This window comes from Miniopterus schreibersii (assembly GCF_964146895.1).
Source record: "Miniopterus schreibersii genome assembly, chromosome: 12".
NCBI classification, from domain to species: Eukaryota; Metazoa; Chordata; class Mammalia; order Chiroptera; family Miniopteridae; genus Miniopterus; species Miniopterus schreibersii.
The window spans coordinates 55,672,972-55,695,773 of record NC_138112.1 but is presented as its reverse complement, the minus strand read 5'-3'; the positions used below and the strand labels follow the sequence as shown (position 1 = coordinate 55,695,773).

The window sequence follows — 22,802 nt, the reverse complement described above, 5'->3', positions numbered from 1 at the left end:
GAGAAAGTGTAGGAAGTGGAGTGGCATGCTATAAATGTTTTATGGCACTTAGTTTGAGATACCCACAACTGGTACTCAGAGTGAGTTACTCAGGCAATACCAAACAAGTGGCAATAAAACCTTTATAGTCCCTGGCACCATTATGTAGTTTGTTTATGTCACATAAATCAGAGGAAAGATATTAAGGAAAATTTTCAATGAGTATTTTCAAAATAATATTACTCTGTCACCATATGTGATGTTCCTTTGCCCATTAAGTGAAATTTCCTTAGTTTTCTCTAAACCAACACACCTATATTCCCAATGTTACAACATGTCTACAAATAACATCATTAAATCTTTTTGGTAAAACGGGTATCTGAAGAATGTCTTCTTCCCTACTGAAAATATACTCACAATGCTGCAAACTCTCCATTATCTCTTTTAAATAATTCCCAACTAAGCTGCTTTAAGTCTGATCTAGACAGTGTCAAAAGTCTACAGTGAGCCTTGTTCTCGTTTTAAGTAAAAGTGGTCATTCCATTCTTTGCTTGTGGAATTTTACTCATCTTTCGAGAATCCACATCAATCATTTTGTCTTCCTTGACATTCCTGCAATTTCCCAAAGCAAAACCAATTGCTTCCTTTTCAGTTGCCCTATGGTGTTTATTATATTTATTATTTATTATATTTAACACTGTCACGTTCATTACAATTAGCTGTGTATCTGCCACTTTCCCTCACAGATGAGTTCCTTAAAGGCATTCACCTTTGACTGCTCTCTCAGTTGCCTGTCATACCCCCCAGGAGACAGCAAGGGAGTCCAAAGAGCTGTTTAAGCCTGCTTCTTTGGAAGCCACAGTCTCACTGGGAAGTGTCACTGAAAGACAGTGATGAGACATTTCCTCCCAGTGAGCAAAGCTTCAAGAAGCATCTTTGGTCATCAATTTTGTATGTAGAGGGAGTGGTCTGAGCTATTGATGTGGATGGACTCTAGGGCTCTCGTGAATGGCTTAGCTGATCAGTAGGGTCTGGAAGAAGCAAGGCTGAATGGCGATCAGGAGGCCTGCGAATGAAACACAATTTAAGTATGAACTGTAAAGACAGAGGTGCAGCCTAATCATAAAGTCTTTCAATGAGTGTAGCTTTTATCTCTCTGAAACAGTTTTTTTTTTAATTCTTAAAAAATTAATTTGGGGGAGAGATTAATTTGTTGTTCTTCAACTTAGTCACGCATTCATTGATTGATCCTTGCATGTGCCCTGACCCGGGATCCAGCCCGCAACCTTGGTGTATCTTCCTTGCCTATTCCAGCTTCTGGTGGCATTCTTTGGTTTGTGGCCACATTACTCCAATCTCTGCCTCTGCCTCTGTCTCACATTACCTTCTCTTCTGTCTGTTGCTCTGTCTTTTATAAGGACACTTGCCATTGGATTTAGTACCCACCTAGGTAATTCACGATGATCTCATCTAAAGATACTTAATTTAATTACATCTGCAAAGACCCTTTTTCCAAATAAAGTCACATTCACATGTTCTGAAGATTAGGACATGGACATATCTTTTGGGCAACCACCAATCAACTCACTAGAGCATCCATTAATGATTCTTGCTTGAAGTAAGTATTATGGTTAACAAATAGTGATTTTTCTAACTCCATCATTCCTCCTATAATCATTAGTTATTCTTTGACAAGAAGGAACTTTTTGTCATCCATCTATTTATTTATTTGAATATAGATTCATGGATTCTTATTTTATTCAATGGGTTTGTGCCAAAAGATTAACTCAGCAGGTTCAGGTTGCCCAAACCCTACACATTCCAAAGAAAAGTTTGTCCCTTGCCAGGCTCCAGAGCAATAACTTTTAAGCACTTTGAATATTGTTCCTATTAAGACTGCCTTTGTTTACCTGAGGCCTTGGTCCACACCAGATAGTTTATGCTAACAATGTGATTTATGGTGAGGGCTTTGAGCCACACAGTATCAGCTTGACCTCTGAAGAGGCTAGAGAATCAAATTCAGCCACCAGGCAGTCAGCCTTGCCTATTTGACCTACCCCCAATAAAAACCCTGGACACCAAGGCTCAGGTGAGCATCCTTGGTTGGCAATACTTCACGTGATTAGTGTCCCTAGGATTCCACTGGGAGAGGACAACTGCAGTCTTGCACCTGGTCTTCCCTACACTCTGCACTACATGCCTTTTTCCGTTGCTGATTTTGGTCTGTATTAATTCACAGTCACAAACTGTAACCCTCAGCACAACTTCTCTAATCTGTGAGTCCTTATAGCAAATCATTGAAATCATTGAGGGTGGTCTTGGAGGTCCTTGAACACAGGATTATAATCCATCACCATAGTTAGTTATTTATTTTGATGTTCAAATAGTCCCATATTTGACCTGATACCTAAATATTTAATTACTTTAGTACACTTCCTCCCAAAAAGGAGCCATGAGAACCTTTTAAGCAGGGAGTGACATGATCAAAGCCATGGAAAACATCCCTTCCCCATCCTAATGTCCCACCCTAGTCTACATCTTCAGCCTGGATGGTATATTTGGTATACCAACATGAGAAGCACAGTTCCTTCATAGGTTTACACACATACACACACACACAAAACACATACACATACACCACCAAAACTAACAATAACAACAAGAAAGAAACATTTCATTACTTGGGAAAGTCACATTTGTCCTGGTTGTCTGCAAACACTTCTTAAGGTAAATATTTTCCTGAGGTTTTGCTGCTGGAGGAGCATTGAACTTCAACCCAAGGGTGACAGAGCATGTGTTCTCAGCCTCCAGCCTCCAGCTTCTCTCGGCTACGGCCTAGGTGTAAGGCACACTCCGCGGGCTTCTCTCCTTTCTCTAGTTACTTCTCTGTTCCCTTTATCCCAAATCCCCAGATGTGGCCCTGGTAAAGGAAGCTTGTTGGGAAAGATTTAGGCTTCCCCTAATTAGTTAATGTGCATGTTAATGTTAGTTAGTATACTAACTACTAAGCATGTCATTACTTGGTATCAGATTAGGTTCTGTCATAATGGGATTTCTTAGTTCCTTAAATTTGGGATAAGGTAGACTCAGTGAAAGTCAAAAAACCCTCCTTCAAATTTCTGCAAATTCTGGAGAAACTTACAGTTTCCTGCTCAACATGTTTTCAAGTCTCTTCTGCTTCTATGAGTGCTTTCTCTTTTCAGGGAAGAAGCTGAAATTTGGTCTCTTCATAGAGTGCCACACACAAAATCCACTCATGCAGAACATTTATGAAAGTAACCAAGTAAACACTGAACTATTCATTATGCCAATTTTATTATATTTATGTATTTTTGTTTTTCTGCTGCTCATGGAATATGGCTGGCTGCTCACTCAGAACTTGAAACTCAGAGGAAACATTGCTCGTGACATGGTGTGTCAGACCCCCTGGCTTCCCTCTGAGGCAGTCTGACTTACTTCATGCCATGTGTCTTTCTGCACTCTGCTTTCTTGGACTCCACTGAAGCTCCCCGAAATTCAGGGGGGTTTGCATCAGGAGAAACCCTCAATCAATGAAGGGAAGTCAGTGGATAAACACTCGGGCCTCCTAGCTTCCCGGTGGGTTGTTATGGAAGGCATTTAGCACCTCTCAGTGATCCTCCCGGAAATGAGCCAACAACAGCTTTGATGAAATACCTTTGCCTTGTCCTTCTGCCCTGCCTTTGGTGGAGCATCTGTTCACGTCTTTGGCCCATTTTAAAAATTGGGTTGTTTTCTTATTGAGTTTTAAGAGTTCTTTGTATAATTTGGGTAATGGTCCTTCTTTATCAGATGTCCTTTGCAAATATTTTCTCCTAGTCACTGGCTTGTTTTCTCATTCCCTTGATTAATTTTATATGCATAACTGTATTAGATCCAAAAAATTTAAGGTAATATAAATGTGTAACATGAAGTAATATTTAATAGCAAGTAGGGTTTATCTGTGTGTATGATACTTAGAATTAATGTATTCTCTTAAGCTAGAAGTACTGGTACTACTATAATTTAGTGTAACTAAATTACATATATAAATGCTATATATTATGTATAGACATAAGCCACAGAAATAAATTCAGCTTTAAGGAGTAATATATTATAAATTTGCCTCAAACAATAAATATTAAAACCATGTTAAGAGAATAGCACTTTCACAACTGCAATTAAATTGTTTAACAGAATGCTAGCCCCACTGGGTAAGAGATAGATACAGCAACACCATTCTGTAAACGTTGTTTTGAAACATGCTTTGTGTTGTTCACATTTAATTTATATAGTTATATGCCACTATGTGAGGGAAAAGTGTGTTTAATTGAAACAAGCAACAAATATTTACTTAGTATAAAGTTTATTCACATGTATAAAAAGTGTAATAGGAAATCCATTAAAACCAAAACATAATCAAGGCTGTAGGAAAAATATGCATAAAAAAATGGGTTTCTTTTTCCAGATAATGAAAATACTGACATATTTGTACTAGACTGCCTTAAGCTCTTAACCTGTTAGGAAAATATTTTTAAACAACAAGAAAAGGTGGAGGAAACACACAATGCAGAAGATTGAAGGCATCAATATGTCATACACATTCCAAAATGCCATATTGGCACTCTACAAAAGAATCTAGTTTAAAAAATACAGAAATTCTAGACACTCTTTTAATAGTATAAGCACCATATGCAACATTTCAAATCAAATAACTAATAAAATTTAATTCACATTCATTTAGAACAATATGAATGATAGGAAATTGAGATTTGAACAGCACTAACCTTTTCTCGTTAAAAATTTTCTTGTACATATAGTAAGAGTATACACACACATATAAATTATCTAATAGAAAAAATTGATCAGATTTTACAGGCTTAGGGAAAACCAAAGACACATAATACACTTTTGTTCTAGTTTTTAATTATCTGAGAGTTTTTACCCACCTTGTTTTTACTCAGAGGGAATGTTATTAACAGATGTAAAACTTGCACACAGATTTTGTGCTATTTTTTTCATTTTTAAAAGAATATTCCATGTAGAATTATCTATCCTACTGAAGGTAAAACCTTATAAATGTGTATTTCTCTTTTCTAGTCCAATTTCCTTTTTATACCTATTTCCATTCATTTTCTGATTGTAATAGAGGGGAAAACTCATCTAATTAAACATAAAACTCTGTGTCAAAGTAGATTTAATGGTTAACACTAACCAGTTGCCTGGGGAAGAAGCACGAACAAAACAGATCAATCAAACAAAAAAATCCACCACCAAAAATGCAACAGGAATAGAAAAGGGTGGATGAGACAGAAATATGTCAGTAATTTTACATTGAGATATTTTCCTTTCAATCATTATAAGCATTTGTCAATTATGGTTCTATCACATTTTTCTTTTTATATTTAAAGTATTATGAGGTTAACACTGAATGCTCTACAAATATCAGTGATTCCATAATCTTAATGATGATTTCTAGGTTCATTCATTTAAGTTAGGGCAACTAAATGATGGCATATGGCAGATCTGAGCTGCTGCTGAGGGGAAAGGGGTTGTCACAGGTTCTGAAGCTTGCTTTGCAGTTAGACTCTTGTGAATCAATGGGAGTAAACAAGTTCATGGAATTTTTCAAATTATGATTCAATAAAATATATCATATCTTATATTTCTTTTCATCCTAAGAAATACATGTGTGTAAGAATACATGTATATAATGTGCCTCTCTCTCTATATATATATATATATGATAAATGTTTATAAATTTCTCATACAGATTTAGAATTAAATCTAAAGAGCCCCAGATTTCATAATTTGAGACAGTCTAATTCTATAGGTCCAAGTTGGGCCTAGAAAAGTGTGCTTGCTCATTCTAAACCTAGCTCTCACCAACATGTAAGGTTTGGGGCAAGTTACCCTTCTATGCCTTAGTCTGGCTGTTACAAAGAGAGCAAAGTAGAGTTTACCTCTAACCTTTTAGAGAGGATTAAAGTAAGCGCAAAGTGCAAGGTGCAAAGTTACATGAGAAAAAGTGCTTATGTAAAGCCAAGGTATGACTAATAGTAAAATTTTTATAGGTAATGTAGGAGGCTCTAAAAGAACCACTTTTCCAAATTATATGTAAATGTTGCTAGATTTCTTTCCGACAAGCAAAACAAAGAGACACAAGAAAATAAAAGGCTGATATTCTTGGCAGTCTGTAATGGTTATGGTATTGCTTTTATGTGCCTTAAGATCATGGTGTCTTAAAGGACACCATGTCACCACATATGGTGACATGATTTATACTTTCTAAACATTCAATTTGGAAAGAATTACCAAAGGCATGTGGGTTTGATAATTTCACCTTTGTAAAAATTACATACAAAAAATTGTGCAAATGATCATAAATTATAAAAAATGTTATGCCTGGTAAAAACGTAAAGAACAGAATTTTCTATTCTATTTCTCGGGAGTATGTTATGTTTCTTTTCTTTGTGTGTGATTCTGGATCTCTGTATTACATTTAATGGTTGTATTTCTTGAGCTCCTGCAAGCAGGAAACAAATTTACACATACATACACACTCACCCTCATAAATTTGTGCACACACACTCCAGAGGTTTATAGTTTATACTCTGCTACATTTTTAAGGAGAGACTGGTCACATATATAATTAGAAAGAGAAAAAGTATAAGTTAAAATGGTTACCTATGGTGTTTTATGTCCAGACATTAAGAAATATAAGGGGTTAATGGTAACTTTAATCAACATTTTAATAGCAAAAAAGTAAATTACTTATTCTAGGTTCTCAAGCTATTATTTAGAAAATCAACACATTTTCAAGATAAATAATTATATACAGTTACATAGAGATAATTTAACAATAAAAGAGGTGTGTCTACTTAGTAATATGGGCAACTTTATCAAGTTCTAGTCACTCCTAGATTTCAGGCCTATTTATTTATTTGTTAGTACAACAACTCTTGCAAATCCTTGCTATTGCAATCCTCTAAAGATCTAACTCGCTAGCAAGTGTTTTTTGTTTTAAGAAAATTACTAATCCCACTCTTCATAATGAAACACGACTGATAGCAAGAGTTAACAACTAAAACTTGCAAAATATGGTGAATGCTATGTAATAATTTAATATATAAAACAAAGTGATTATATTAAGGCCACCAATTTATAATGAAATATCAAATTCTGTGAAGTTTTACAATCAACAAGAAATCCTAATAAAGAGTGGGCCCAATCTTAGGACTTGGGATAATCTAATGATTAGGAATTCTTACTTTTTAAATATTCAACACAAAAAATCGAAAACCTTTATCTGCACAAAGGACACAGGTATTTCACCAGTTTTAGCTATGACGTCCATACTACAGATTTTTTGGGAACCATTAAACAAAAAAAAGTGCTCTCGTCTTAACTGCAAGGATATGGAGTCCAGGCTTCTTATCAAGCTGATACTGTTCAAGTTCAGGTTCAAGATGCCAACAGAACTTCTGTGGTGTAGTACTTGTGCTTATTCCCCCTTTACTTCTTGCAGTTTGTCATAAAGGGCTGAACTGATGTGTCTTTACGGTTCGGGGAAAATGAACCAGTCCAATAACATCAATCTCCTCTACCACCAAGATGGCAAGATGGGCTTAGTGAGATGGGAGTGACATAGACTTTTTAAATACCCTAAACCCTTTTGCTGGCCCAGGATATGGTGGTGGCGGTGAAATACTGTGTTTTCTGGTCAGTGCCACGGCCTGTTCATAAGAAGGTAATCCTGTGTCCTCCAGTGAAGGTGGCGATGGAGACAAGACAGCCTCCTCAGGTCCTCTGAAAATGATGGAGGGAGTCTGCCTGCCCCGTCTCACGTAGGTGGCTGAAGAACTAAACAGAGAGACACCATTTATGTCTAGAAAAGGCAGCATTTTTATGTTAAGATGGCAATATTTAAAAATCTAACTAATTTGATAAAAGTTGAACCCAATTTATTAATATAGCAACAGTTTTCTAACAACAGAAAGAGTCTTGGTCTAGTGGAAAGATCAAGAGCTTTAAAGTCAGACATGGATATGAAACCAGATCCTGTCATTTCTTAGCTATGTGACCAAAGGCAAGTTACCTAACTCAGTTTCCACCTCTGTAAAGTGGGGATAATAACAGCTACCTCTATAAGAAGGACTCGAAACATGCTAATTTCCCTTTTCTCCTGCTCCTGGATGAAAACTTCCTCAAAGTATGGTGTGAAACCAAACCCAGGCTTTGTTGAAAGGCAACACAGTGCCAAGTCAAGGAAACCGATGCCACAGATAATCACAACAGCTGATGTCTGTCTCTCTCCTCTGTCCCCTGCCTGCAGTCCTGCTGCCTGGTGCATAGATACCGCCTAAACAGTTCTTCCATCACATCACTCTCCTCTGGGAAAATCTAACCTGCAGCCTTCTTTCCATTGCATCAAGTTCTAACTCCTGGGCCTCCTTTGCAAAGCCTCCCTTATTCTGGCCTTCTTTTATTTTTTAGAGCTCTCTGCTCTTGCCAAGGTAGCCTCTTAACACTCCTCAGTATGTGCAATGAGTTCTGTCCCATCTCTATGTTTTCACTGGTATGGTTCCCTTTCTTAGATTATGTCTTTTCCCCACTCCACTGAGCTAAGCCCAACATTTTCTTTTTCAATCCTCACCCAAGGATATTTTTTCTGTTGCTTTTTCAGAGAGAGTGTGGAAGGGAAAGAGAGAGAGAGAAACATCGATGTGAGAGAGACACATCAATTGGTTGCCTCCTGCACGTGCCCTGAGGTACGTGCCCTTGACTGGAATAGAACCCAGGACCCTTTGGTCTGCGGGCCGACACTCTAACCACTGAGCCAAACCAGCTAAGGCATAATTTTAAAAAATATATGGCCTAGTTCAAGTCCCACCATTTTTCACAAAACTTTGTCAGCTATACCAGCCAATGAAAACTGAAATGCAACATGGGTCTGATGTTTTGAACCTATGTTTTCCCTGCTCACTTGCGAATAACAAAATGATTTAAACATTAGTAAACTGACCTCTTTAGACCGTGAAGCTGGCTATCTATGAAGCATCTATACATAAATAACCTCCTCTAGTTATGGCTAACAAGATAATTAAAATTCGTAGGTAATCCCAACCCCTAGTCAATATTTATAATATCCACACCCAGCCGGCATGGCTCAGTGGTTGAGCATCCACCTATGATCCAGGAGACTGAGGCTGGATCCCCAGTCAGGGCTCATGCCCGGGTTGTGGGCTCCATCCCCAGTCGGGGGTGTGCAGGAGGCAGCTGATCAATGACTCTCCCTCATCATTGATGTTTCTATCTCTCTCTCCCTGTCCCTTCCTCTCTTAAATAAATAAAAATGTATTTTTTAAAAAAAATTTACAATATCCTTCCCAACAAGAGGCAGTTTAGCAGACCCAAAATTCTGTAAACTTTTCCAAACTAAGTCAGTCAATTTGCCCCTTAAAACACCCTTTCCTTTGTGGAGGGAAGGAGAGAAGAAAAAGACCTGTGTAAATCTAGGAACTGGATAATCAGCTCTTCAATAGTTGAGAGGTGACTGAGAGCACTGCAAGTTTACTTAGAGGGCTAAACACAATTCCTCCTCTGTCAGAAATCTGGAATGTGTTCATGATAGGCTAGTCACTTGCCACATTCATTAGCTTGTGACGAAAAGTTCTATTTGTTTGCTCACAGGGAACAGGAGCAAGATGTTTTATTTGAACAAAAACTTTTCCATGTCGACTTTCAAAACTTAAGATATAGGAACAATATAATAATTGCATCAAAGTCATTAAATATCTACACAACTAGTTCTTCCATACATCTTAAATGACTGAAATCAGAAAGTATGCACCAATAACATCTCAAGTAAATGGACATCCTATTATGCCAATTTTACTCCACAAAATAAGGAAACTAAGAAATGAAAAGACCTTGTTTCCCATTTCTTGGCATGTTATTACAGAGGAATGACACAAACTTTTCTGACAATGATCTTATTTTTCACTCCTTCCCAAATATTTCCCCACCCTTCCCCCATTTTCAGACTTGCAAACTATAGAAACAAATAACTCTGCTGGAAGAATTTCTTGGGACAGCAGATTAAATGTACTTTAGTAAGTATTTGAAAGTTAATTCCAACATAGGGGAATATTTGGTAAATCTAGTTTGAAATGTCCCCTAAAACACAAAGGGTTGCTATGAGGAACAAAGTGAGACAACAGATGTAAAAATGATTGTGAACTGTATGGCATTATACTGTACTCACATTAAGTATAACTAATCTTTTTTGAAAATAAGAGATATCCAGGATTTTTTATTTTAATACATGGAAAACGTGCATAATAATGGCACCACTTTGATCTCTCTGTTTTTGACTTGTGCTTCTAACCTCATGGGGAAGAAGCTAAAAGGTTTCAGAGAAAGAAGAGCATAAAGCCAGGCCTATGCGGCCCAGTTGGTCGAGCGTGGTCCCATGCACCACGCAGTCTTGGGTTTGGCTCCTGGTCAGGGCACGTGCCCGGGTGGCAGGCTCGATCCCCACAGGGGGCGTGCAGGAGGCGGCCAACTGATGATGGTGTTTCTCTCTCAGTAACGTTTCTCTCTCCCTCTCCCTCTCCCATCCTTTCTCTCTAAAAAAATCAATAAAAACATATTAAAAAAAGAAAAAAGGCCACGAAGATGCAGCGGTGCAGAAAAGTAGAAAAAATGAAGAAAAACATGGGAGAAGAGAGAAGAAAATGTCAAGCATGAGGACACTGAATAATGGCCGTGATGTCACAGACCTTGCATGGAATTATTAAACATGAGGGCCTACATGACTCCTTTTGGGAAAACATCATGAATGGGGTGGAAACGGGAAAGAAAAAGACAAGAAGTGTTCAAAGACAAACTTTACCTATTTCTTCACTAACCTGTGAGTTTCCAGGAGGACTCTACCAGCTTGTGGAGAAAGCCACATTGAAAAAAATCTTAGTTCTCAAAAATGCAAAGACCTTGCTCATTTCCTGTCTGTTAAGTAAGGGGAAATTAATAGAAGTCACATGGCTTAAAAGATAGCGGCTTAAGAGAAATTAAATAAACCCTTCCTTCCTTTCTCTCGCCGCTTGGGTTTCTACAGGATTTGCAGAAGTCTCTGATGAACTCCTTAGTCCATGGCCACAGGTCACGGGAACGCCCCAGGGCGCGCGTCAGGGATTCCAGCTTGGGGACAGAACCACAGTTCGGCGGCCGCCGTCCTGTCCTCTGCCCTGTTCGCGGGCTCTGGGCATCCCTACAGGCCTGGCCCTCTGCCTTCTGCTCTTGAATCTCACCGGGAACTTGCCTACTCTTGTGGCTTCAGCTTCCATCCTCCAACAGATGCGCCCTAATTACACATCTGTTGCCCTAAACTCTTACCTTAACAATAAAGAAAACTATTTCACTGTGGCAAAATATATATAACTTAAAATTTGCCATTTTAACCATTTTTACCTACACGATTCAGGGGTATTAGTTACATTCGCAATGTTGAGCAACCATCACGTTATCTACATCCATAACCTTTCATCAGCTGGTCACCATCATGCGCTTGTTCACTTAATTTGAAAGTGTGACTAGGGGTACCAATTTTGAATAGTCTGTTTAGCATCGGGTGCTTTCTTTGAATAACATTATTCTACACTTACTCATCTATATTTACTGAGAAGGTAATACAGATAATACAGACTATAATAACTTTTCATTCCTATAAGTATGTTGAGGTTCTATTATGCAAATTATCGTAGCTTTTCTGAATATTTACGAAGCTTTATTAATGTGCTATTATCTTCAAGTGGTAACCATCTTATTAATTTTTATTTAATTTGAAGTGTCAGTAAAAATAATTGAATTTAAAAGCCAGTTATTCTGTTTCTATTCGGGTAGTCACATGGCCAGATCTGATTTCAGTGTGACTCAGAGTAAACTAGGAACTTCTTGCCTCTGGAAATAATGTGGGGACACTGGTATCTGCTACCTGCTCAAGAAGGAAATACTGAAAAACCAAGCTGACATTTGTGAATCTCCTTATAGTCTTTTGAAGGACCTTAGAAACAGCATTTTAAAGTTTTTTTTATTTGTGTTAAATTAGGCAACCAAACAACTGTCACATTCTAGAGGAAACTGGGGACACATGACAACTAAATGCAATGTACTAGAGCAGAAAGAGGACAGTAATGGAAAAATTGGTGAAATCTAAATAAGGTCTGGAATTTAGCTAGTAGTTGGTTTGTTAGTTTTATAAATGCACTATGATAACGTAAGATGTTAACAATGAGGGAAACTGGGTGAAAGATATGTGGTACCTCTTTGTGCTATCTTTGCAACTCTCCTACATATCTAAAATTATTCCAAAATAAAAAGTTTACTTAAAAGACAGGCAGCCATTTTTAATCCACTTAAAAATAACAGTACAGGATGTATAATAGTGAATTAAGTATTTTCACTTGGTACTTACCCTGGATGCCCTTGCCTGTCACACTTAGTGATACAAAGATAGTAACCAAGTAATCCAAAAATAACCAGAAATACTCCAGCAGCAATTAGTCCAGTCAGAAGGCCCATAACATCAATTTTCTCTCTGTTACCACCTTAAGAAAAATCATTAAAATGACATAAATATAACAACTGAAAAGCACTACCTGTGATTTCAATACATTTAACTCTGGGTCTAAGCACAGTATTAAGCATCAAATAATTAATATCGGTGTTTTTTGTTTTTTGTGTTTTTAAAAAATATATCTTTATTGATTTCAGAGACAGGAGAGGAGAGGGAGACAGAGTTGGAACATCAATGATTAGAGTCGTCATTGATCGGCTGCCTCCTGCACGCCCCCAACTGGGGATTGAGCCCGCAACTCAGGCATGTGCCCTGATGGGGAATCTAACAGTGATCTGGATCCTAGGTCAGTGCTCAACTGCTGAACCACGCCTAGCTGGGCTAATATTGGTTTTTTTAAAAATCCTTCTGCTGGACATATGACCTAAAGAATTTTTAAACGACACTTCCTGAAAGCCCTAGTTATGGTTTCATTTCTTTTAAACGGGTCATATTAAATAAATAATATTCCACACTAAGTGGGATAAACATAAACTTCGTTCCACTAGACATACTTTGATATTAACTACTAAGATAAATGTACTGAGCAACTCTAGTGTAGTTATGTAATATAGTCTCCCTATAGGCTGGGGCCCTACATAAGAGGAATGAAAGAATAGCTGGCAAAAACCCACCTGACTAAAAGTCAGCTAGAGATGATTGATACAGATGAAAGACAAGATTGTCCCTCTCTAGAAGTCACTTCATTCTACCTAACAATCTTAACTTACCTAGTAGCATATGTATTCCATTCAGTTGTAATGATAAAGACAAAAAAAAAATTTAAATCGTTTACTACTTGAAACCAATGGAGTACAACGTTTATTCTGTGCAAGTCTTGACTTAGCTGAGCTGTTTAAAGCAGCTTCACGCCTATTATCTCATTTCCCCAGTATCTCACCAAACTTGATTTTCAGTGTGTAAATAGATGAATGTGTGGCCTTCTCTGTCTCAGATAGCCCAGTGTATAGTTAAGAAATTTTTCTTGAATTTACAAGGTAAGTAATGTTGAGCAACAACCAAACTCAAACAATGAAACTAAATGTATCATAAAAGAGTGTGGGAAAAGCATTATTTAATCAATTCTTGTCTTACCTGATTTTGTGGTTGGTCCTTTAATCGAATATTCCTGCCAAAATGCCATCTAAGAGAAAGGTAAATTTCCAAGTTTATTTAATTTCTTTATTATCATTTCATTTGGTCCCAATGACCTAGACTAGGGGTGGTAAATTTTTGGCATGTGCCACAGGTAGGATACCAGTTCACTGAAGCTTAAGGGTGTGACTCATTCTAATTAAAGCACTACCATGCACTACTGTTTCTCCCAACTCTGGAATTGGTCAGGGGATTATTGGCAGTGCCACTTCTCTACCACTGTACCTTGCTTTTCTCCCTTCACCTGCTCAGAGCTCCCGCTCAGGCATCGGGGAAACTATTACGTTGGAGAGTTGGTGAAAGTACCAAAGGTGGAAGCTAAGGCAGGGGACTCATTTTTGAAAAGGAGTCTGCATTTTTCTATGCTGCTCGGTGGGCCCTCAGTTTGCTAGATTTTACTGAAAGGTATTTCTTGATTTGGTGTTTAAGTTCAGTGTTACTTGAGAGGATGGAAGCACAGTTTAAGGAACTGTGAAAAACAAAATAAAATCTCAACAGGCACCATTACAAAGGGTAGATGTGTTTTCCTTCTCTAATACAGGTGGCAGATCTTAGCACGGAGGCTGGGCACAGTTTTGGGAAAAAAGAACTGAGTTCCATTAATACCTGCATCTGAAGGATACCTAGCGAGGTTCTTATTGACCAAGGAGTAGAATGGAACTTCTGAGGAAGGGGAAAAGGAGCTGGGGTTATTTAATCTACAAAAGTAAAGAATGTGGGTCACTTAGCATTCTTCAAGAATATGCCAGATTATAACAAGGCCAGTGCTGTCTCTGTTTTGTACCTTTCCAAGATTAACAGACAGGATTTAATTGCATTTTAAGGGAGAACTTATAAAAGTCACACCAAACAACAAACTCCTGAGTGCAGGAACTATATATTTTGTATCTTCAGTATCTAGCAGAGCACTTGGCACAGAGTAGACTGTCAATACTTGAGATATAAATACAGTAGTCCCACAGGTTAGGTCACCGATAGGAAAAATTGCTCGGAGTCTTGAATGATTAAAGCCTGTATCAGAGAACTAACTTGAATTATATCCTGAAGTTTAATTCACTCTGCTTCATGGTTGTTTTTGAATATAATAAACATTAAACCCACAAAATCACAGCGTAATCGATCATTTGCTGATGACTATAAGCCCAATTATTTAACTATAAAGCAAAGTCTGAATTTAAAGCTAATTAGCTTTTTAAGGAAGTAGAAAGAGGTAACAGGTATGGACTACTGATTTTATTTAAAGCAAAAAAAACCTCTAATGACCGAAAGGGCCGTTTTCTTAAGCACAATTTAGTAAATTCCCAGCCCATGCACATCACCAGTGAAGTTACCGTTTTGTCTTCATCTACAAAAATCTCCCTGGCTTCCTCGTAGCTGCAGAGCTCCTCAGTGCACTCCCTCTCCAGGTCGCCGGGCGTGAACAGCTCCAGGTCGAATCTGTTATACAGCAGGTGTCTCCCCATGACAGTGCTGGCTGCTTCTTTTGACATAAAGACTTAACAAAGAAATAGAAAGATTTCGAACACTGTTAACGACGAGGAAGAAAATTCCTGTGAAACTGTGAAAAGAGTGAATAGTTCTTTGAATTATACCAAACTTTCCTGTATGGTTTTCAAATCTGACAAAAAGAAATATCAGTAAAAATAATTTCTGCTAAATATGAAACATGAATATTAGCACAACTCCAGAAAATTTTGGAGTTGATTATGTCCAAAATTATCAGCATAAGTAAAAATTCTTTAAATATCACTTTTCCCTCCAGAGAATTATTTTTTTCAGTAAAAGACAGGCCAGACTATTTTATTCCTAAAGGGTTGGTTTCCTATTATCTTGACTGAGAGAAACTAATCTGATGTAATGGACAGTACTGTACTAAGTGTTAGAAGACAAAGATTCTTGCCCTGGCCAGTTTGGCTACGTTGGTTGAATGTCATTCCACACACTGAGAGGTCCAAGATTCAATTTCCCCTCAGGGCACATGCCGGAGGTTGCTGGCTTGATCCCCAGTAGGGGATGTGCAGGAGGCAACCAATCCATGGATGTTTCTTTCTCTCCCTCTCCCTTCCCCTCTCTCTCTCAAATCAATAAAAAACATATTTAAAAAATTTAAAAAAAAAAGAAGACAGAGATTCTTGGTTTTAACTTAGCTTAGCTATCGTATCCTGTTAAGTCACTTATATCTCTGGGTTGCCATTTCGTCATTTGTAAAATTGGGAAATGAGCTAAATAATCACTAAGATCTATTTATGTTTTAAAACTATAAATACATTTTCAAAAATTATTAAACTTATTTGAATGACACTGGTTAATAAGGTAAATTAATACATTTATATTAAAACTGTTAAATCAAGTTTATACTAAAACTTACAAAATTTTAAATTTCGAAGTTAATAAAATGATAAGTTAATTATAAGATTAATGAAAAGATATTAATTACTCCCAAGGGAGTATCTCCTTCCACCCATCCCCAAATAGGTGTCTACAATGCTTTACAAGATTCACTCTATATTTGCTGGGAAGGTAAATGGTAAACAAGATAGAGTTAAGCAGGTTAACACAAAACAAGAATATTCCACCATGGCAGCATTTTCAAAGCTCACAAACTTTAAACCTGTTCTAATATCACATAAACAAAGCTTAAGTGATCTCTCTACATACAGATCACATTACTGAGACTGGAATTCAGAAACTCTGAAAACTGAAAAGCATTAGTATTTCTCACTGCTAACCTTTATTAAAGGGAGAATACATTAAAGTGGGCAATTGAAAGACTACTCAAGACTGAGGAGAGAGGGTCTGAAAGATGAAGAACTAATTTGTGAATGACCTCAGGAGGCCATTTATTCTTAGCCCCTTGAGGACAGTCATACCTTCTTCTACTAATCAATTGCCTTTCCAAACAGGTCTGAATTTTATAGAGCTGTTTTTTCCAATACAGTAGCCAATAGCCATACAGTATATGCCTATTGAGTACTTAAAATGTGGCTAAATCTGAATTGAGATGTACTGTAATTATAAAATACACACAGGATTTAAAAAACTTAGTTAAAAAAAGGCTGAAATAGTTCAATGTTTTATATTGCTTATATTTGGAAATATTTTAGATATATTGGGTTAAATTAAAAACATTATTAAACTTAATTTTGCCTATTTCTTTTTACTTTTTAATGTGGCTATTAGAAAATTTTATTTTATTTATGTGGTTCACATAGTTTTATTAGCCAGCACTAGTCTAATGTATTCATTTTCATGTTATGAATAATATACAAGGGCTGTTTGAACCAAGGGGAAGCTAAAACAGGATCACTGGTGATACTTGTTTTAAGAAATATTCTAAAAGGCAGAAACAGTGTGATGAAATATTTCTATTCTTTCTTCTCCCTTGTCTTCTTGTAGATTTTATGCTCTCACCACATGGTGACAGAATGAAAATTTTTCCAAGTCTTCATCCTCTCTCACTGGGATTCTCGCAATGGCCCGCTAAAGGTCTCCTTGCAAAAGTCTATTGTAGCTGCACACTGGCTTCCAACAGGCCTGGTTCCCTCCTGCCTTGGTACTTGCTATTTCCTCTGAATAGAACTTTCTTCTTTCAGTTTGTTCTCTCACCTCCGTCAGGATTTTGTTCAGTGTTACCTTGAACCCCCCCCCACCTGCCCACCTCTGGCACTCCCTGTCTCCTATTATATTTTGTTTTTCTCCATAGCACCTATCACTCCTTAATGTTCTATATGTTTTACTTATACGTTACCACTCTGATCTCCTTGCTAGAAGGAAAGTTCCATTAAAGCAGTGATGCTGGTACCTGACACAAAAGAGGTGTTCAAAAAATTATTTACTACATGAATGAATGAAGTGAATTTTCCTATTGTGGAAGGAAATATTGGACCTAAATTCTATCAGTTGAAGCAATTTATAGGTATAGTCTGGTGTTACTCAGCTTGACATGTGTTTAAAATACTAAACACATGTGATGCAGTACCTCAGAGCCTGCCTAACTTAGCTACAACTATAGGAAATCAAATTTCAGAAAGGAGAAATAGAACTCTGCTTCTGTATTGCTACTTCTCAGGTTTGCCTAGATCTTTATATTTTATTGGCTAAAAAAGCAGTGCCAAATTTCTCATTGTCAGTCTTCTGTTCTAGTGGGTTATCAGAGTTATAAAAATATCCCCACCCTCCGAATGGCACTCAATAAAGCTACTTTCAACTTGAAAGGAATACAAAAGAGAGGCATAAATGTCTTTGACTGTCCCTGAAGTGATATTTGTGCCAGTAAAAATCCTCAGCCAGAGGCTGTTGTTTGCCACCTCCCCGAGTATGAAAGCTCCAGTTCGCTCTGCGGTTGACCTTAGACCTTCAGCGCCTTACTAAACTTTTCCCTGCCTCCTTTATAGTCTTAGGAGAAATACTGTCCTTTGTTGTTTGGGTTCTAAGTAACCCTGAAAGTGCTTATAATTGAAAGCAGCAAACTTTCTTGCCTCTGGAGCATCCTGAACTTCCTCCAGTGATGCTATTTTCCCTCCGGCTTTTGTGCTTTTGAATCGGCCTCCTCAGATTCTCTATCGACCTCTCTTTCTCCTGTCTTAGGCCATTCTAAGAGGCTCTCTGCGCATCCACCATTTCAGACCCACCAACCCAAATATTTCATTCTCCTCTTCTCTCCTGAATCTCCTTCTAAGTCATTGACCTCTGTCAGAATTTAGATCCCTTATATTCTTAGTAACTTTTCATATTTCCATTTATTATACCTCGTTTGCAGATAGAGAGCATTGGTTTCTGTGCCACACAACTATCCCAAGACAGTCATTGCTACTCACTCTCTCCTTTGCTCTCCAGGTAGGTTTCTGTTCCTACCTCTGTCTCGCAGTTTATGGAGATTTCCTGTTTACACCCAGCCTCCGTGATCGATGAAAAGGCCCTCCAGGGCAAGGATTACAGTCTTTCATTTCTACACCTCCAGTCCCTAGCGTAGGGCCTGACACAGAGTATGTGTTAATAAAGTGGTTACTAACTGAACAAGTTGGCTTTTTAAATATACAGGATTCCTCTTTCACGTTTTCCACGGATATCACCAGCCTTTTGCACTCAAGTATGATTTCCGAATTCCTTCTAGAGTTTGTGATGTTCTTGAGAGTATCTTTTTTTCCTGTTGTTGTGTGAATGAATGAATGCATTCACAAGTATTCTGAGGATCAGCATCTGGTCCCACTGAGAATAGACCATCAACCTTATATATGAGTGAACTTACATATATGGTACAACTTGGGAGGTACCAAGAAGGATCTCCTTCCAAAAATCTGTCCTTTCCCCACTAACTAGCCTAACCAATTGCCTAGAATTCTGCCATCAGGGTTCCATTCCTTTGGGTTAAGATAACTGCCCTATCTTAAACCGCACACACACACACTCCTAGAAGGTTTAACACACTAAGCTGTATTAATCATTAATAAGCCATCCAGGAGTATTAGTGTAACAGATCCTTCCCAAATGAAAGTGAGCTGAGAGGAGGATCTGATGAGAAGGGATAAGGAACGTGTGGGGAAGTAGATCCAAAGCACTAGCGCTGGTAGGGAACCACAATGACAAGGCAGGGAAAGGATGCTGAGGGCCAAAGCCATTTTTTTATTTGTATTTAATCCTGACCATAATTTTTCCATTGCTTTTCAGGGAGAGTTTGGGGGGGGGGGGGCATCAATTGGTTGCCTCTCTCAAGCACCCCAACTGGGGCTAGGGATCAAGCCTTGACCAGAATCGAACCAGAGATTCTTCGGTCCGAGGGCAACCGCTCTAATCACTGAGCAAGACCTGCACAGGCCAAAGCCATTTTTTTCCCTTCTTTTCTGTTTTTTTTTTTTTTTTTAGGTTAGGCTCTTAAAACATGGGCAGGAACTGTGTTTTTTTTTTTATGACTGAGAACTCACAAGGCATGGAAATACAAGTTAGCAAGCCCCCAAACCTAATCTCACAACCATCTGACTATATCCAGAGATTTGAAAATCAAAAAGGGCCTCAGGGATCATTCCACTCCTCACCCTAATTATTTTACAGATGACGAAATTCAAGCCAAAAGGTTCACGTTACTTGCCCAGGGTCTCAACAAGTCCAGACTAGATCTTGGACTCTCCCTCCATCTTGCCAGGAAGAACAACTAATTATGCTCATTATAATGACCACAGAGCCCCATGTAAAAAAATGGCACTCGCTGATTTTAGAAGCTGAAATAGGTTCTCCATTCCGGTTAACCACAAACCAGGTCTTAAATATATATATTTAATCAAAAGTAACTCAAAATCAATTTGTATAAACTGCACTTAACAAACCACAACATTACCAAATAAACCACAAATTAAACTAAAGAATATTTTAGTGCTGCCACGATTGACGAGGGCATGTAATTTCAAACACTGCGCTTTCTAATTTGAGATCCGTAATAGGCGGCGCGGGGCTGCACGAGGGTTTCCTGGGAAGCTGAAGCCGCGCTTACCTTGGTCGCCCGCACGCCCGGGCCCCTCCCGACTGCGCGCACCGAGGGGCAGCGCGACGGCGGCCGCGGGCAGCTGGCTGAGCAGAACCAGAAGTGTCAACATAGTCCAGCAACAGTCAAACGAGCTGAAACCAACAGAAAAGCGCGTCAGCAGAGGCCCTGGCTCAGCACTTGGAGCTTCCGCAGGCTCTGAGACCTGTTGTGCTCAAAGCCGCCGCACGACTGCGCCCCGCGTGCGGTTTCGGTCACCCGGGTTCCTTCCGCGCCCTGGAAGCGGCCGCGAGAGCACCTGGCGACAAACGCCGCGCCCCGGCCTCCGCCGACGCCCGAGCAGGCGCCGGTCGCCACGGGCGTTCGAGTCGGACCCGGCCTGCGGAGGGCGCCGCTCCGAGAAACCCGCTCCCCGCCGGGGCCAAGCCGCCGGGCCGCGCACCTGCAGCTCCGGGCGCATGTTCCCGCCGCCCCCGGGCCCGAGCCCCGTTGCAGGGCGGCGCCTGCGGCCGCCAGACCCTCGCTGTCCGCGCCCCTCAAATCTCCGCGACGCTCTCCGCATGGCGGGGCGGCCCCACGCTCGGGCCGGGAAAGCGCCTGGGGTCCGCGGGGGCTGCCCCGAGGCACCGGCGCGCGGGACCCGAGAGGCGGCGCAGCGGATCCCTGCGGGAGTGCGGGGTGGCGCTACCTGGGAGCCGCGGGCGGCGCCCCTCCTCCCGCGCGCCGACCTGCGGAGGGCGGGCGGGCGATGGGCCGGCGTCTCCGGGCGGCTGTGCTCGGCTCGCAGCGTCGCGAACTTTCTGCCCTGAGCCCTGGGCGAGCCCGGCCTCCGGCCTCCAGTTCTGGCCCCGCCTTGGCGCGCGGGTGGCTGGTTTGATCTCCGCGAAACTCGGCTTTTTCTGCGGTTTCAGGGGGGCGTTTTCAGGCGGCGCTCAGCCGAGCGCCCTCGGAGCGTCCGCGGCTTTTCGCTTTGGGTTCCACTAGACAGGGCGTCTTGTGGTTACCTTGAGTCAGCAGCCCTTAAAGGGTGATTGGGAAAGAAGACAAAATATGCATCAGAGAAAATTCACTTTATTAATAACGTGAAATGGGAAGTGACGTTTAAAATTATGCGGTGGAGGCCGGCTGGGCGTGGCTCAGCGGTGGAGCATCACCTGGGACCCAGGAGATCAAGGTTTGATTCCGGTCGGGGCACATGCCTGGGTTGTGGGCTCATCCCCAGTAGAGGGCCTGCAGGAGGCAGCCGATCAATGACTCTCCTCACTGATGTTTCTATCGCTCTCTCCTGCTCCCTTCCTCTCTCTGAAATCAATAAAGAGATATTTTTAAAAAATTATTCGGTGGCATTGGTTCACAAAGTGTAGTCTGCCAGATCTGGGACGTCTCCAAGATCTTCTCAAGGAATCTCCAAGGTCAAAACTATTTCCATTATGATAATAAGACATGATTTGCCTTTTTCATTTTCATTTTTTTATTTATAAAATTAAACCTAATTTTATTTGGCAAAAATCAAGAAATACGTGTTCAGATCTGGTTTATCTTCAAACCACGTGTTCGTTTTTTAACAATCATGCAAATTAATTTGCAATGCCAAACATCTTTCTCTCTAGCTCTTTTTGGAAAAAAAAATTTTTTTCATAACAAACAAGGTTGCAAATATTGTCCAAAAACTATTTACATTTTTACCCTCCAGCATTACTAACATTAATATTTATTGAGAGGAAAGAAAAACTGCAACGCTTGATCTTTGGTACTTATTTGATTCAGCAGTATAATTAAAACCTTGTAATTGTTTTTAAGATAAACACTTGGAAGGAAATGTAATAAATCTTGTTTTTGCTCTGCAAATGAGCCACTATATCAAAGCATTTAACTGGAGCTGTCGAGTTCCTGCTGGTAGAATATTACTTCCAGCCTATTTATTAGCTTTCCTTCCTGTAGCCCACAACATGCTCCCCCCTCCCTTCACCTAGTGAAAGTACAGAAAAAAAGCATTTTTTTCCTCCTCCCTCCCCCCAGCATCATGCAAGGCAAGACAACATCACAAGTCACAACACCTGAATTTACTTTATATTTTGTTTCTTATACATAAAATTATTTTGTATTATAATACTTACGGGGTTATCTAAAATCAATATAGTTGATATTAAACTGTTACAAAGCCAGATTTAGAGGCATTTAAAACAATTCAGGAACCATGTCTGAAAGGAGATAATTGCCTCCAGCCTTTTTTTTTTTTTTTTTGCACTTGAAGTAAAAGAATTTTAGGTATCAGAAGTTTAATAAAAAACAATACTTTAGGGAGCCCATGTAACTTATTCACATCTTTATATTGTAAACAAGGATATGATACTTTTGACAGCCTATGAACAAATTTTAAAATACATATCTTTTAGTATAGAATAGGTATCAGGGGAGCATTTGAAACATGATTCTGGTAGGTCTCTTATGAGTCTACTTTCCAGAAAAATTTTATATGAAATTTCCTGATTAAAAAAAACCCCTAAAGTCATAGATTTAAGTTGAGAAAATATGGTATGTGAGGTAAGTCACTGTATTATCTATGATCTGATACACGAT

At 39.3% G+C, this 22,802-nt stretch overlaps 1 protein-coding gene across 1 annotated transcript; it reads right to left on the bottom strand.

The window, feature by feature from the left end:
- Positions 1-4,334: 4,334 nt before the first annotated feature.
- Positions 4,335-20,874, bottom strand: PRRG4 (proline rich and Gla domain 4). Its single transcript, XM_081154407.1, has 6 exons — positions 20,665-20,874; positions 20,232-20,356; positions 15,079-15,242; positions 13,688-13,736; positions 12,452-12,584; positions 4,335-7,839 (listed from the first exon to the last, which is right to left on the bottom strand). The coding sequence occupies exons 2-6, from the start codon at positions 20,332-20,334 to the stop codon at positions 7,605-7,607; spliced, it is 684 nt and encodes a 227-aa protein (XP_081010533.1). The 5' UTR covers positions 20,335-20,356; positions 20,665-20,874; the 3' UTR covers positions 4,335-7,604.
- Between the last annotated feature and the right edge of the window lie 1,928 nt (positions 20,875-22,802).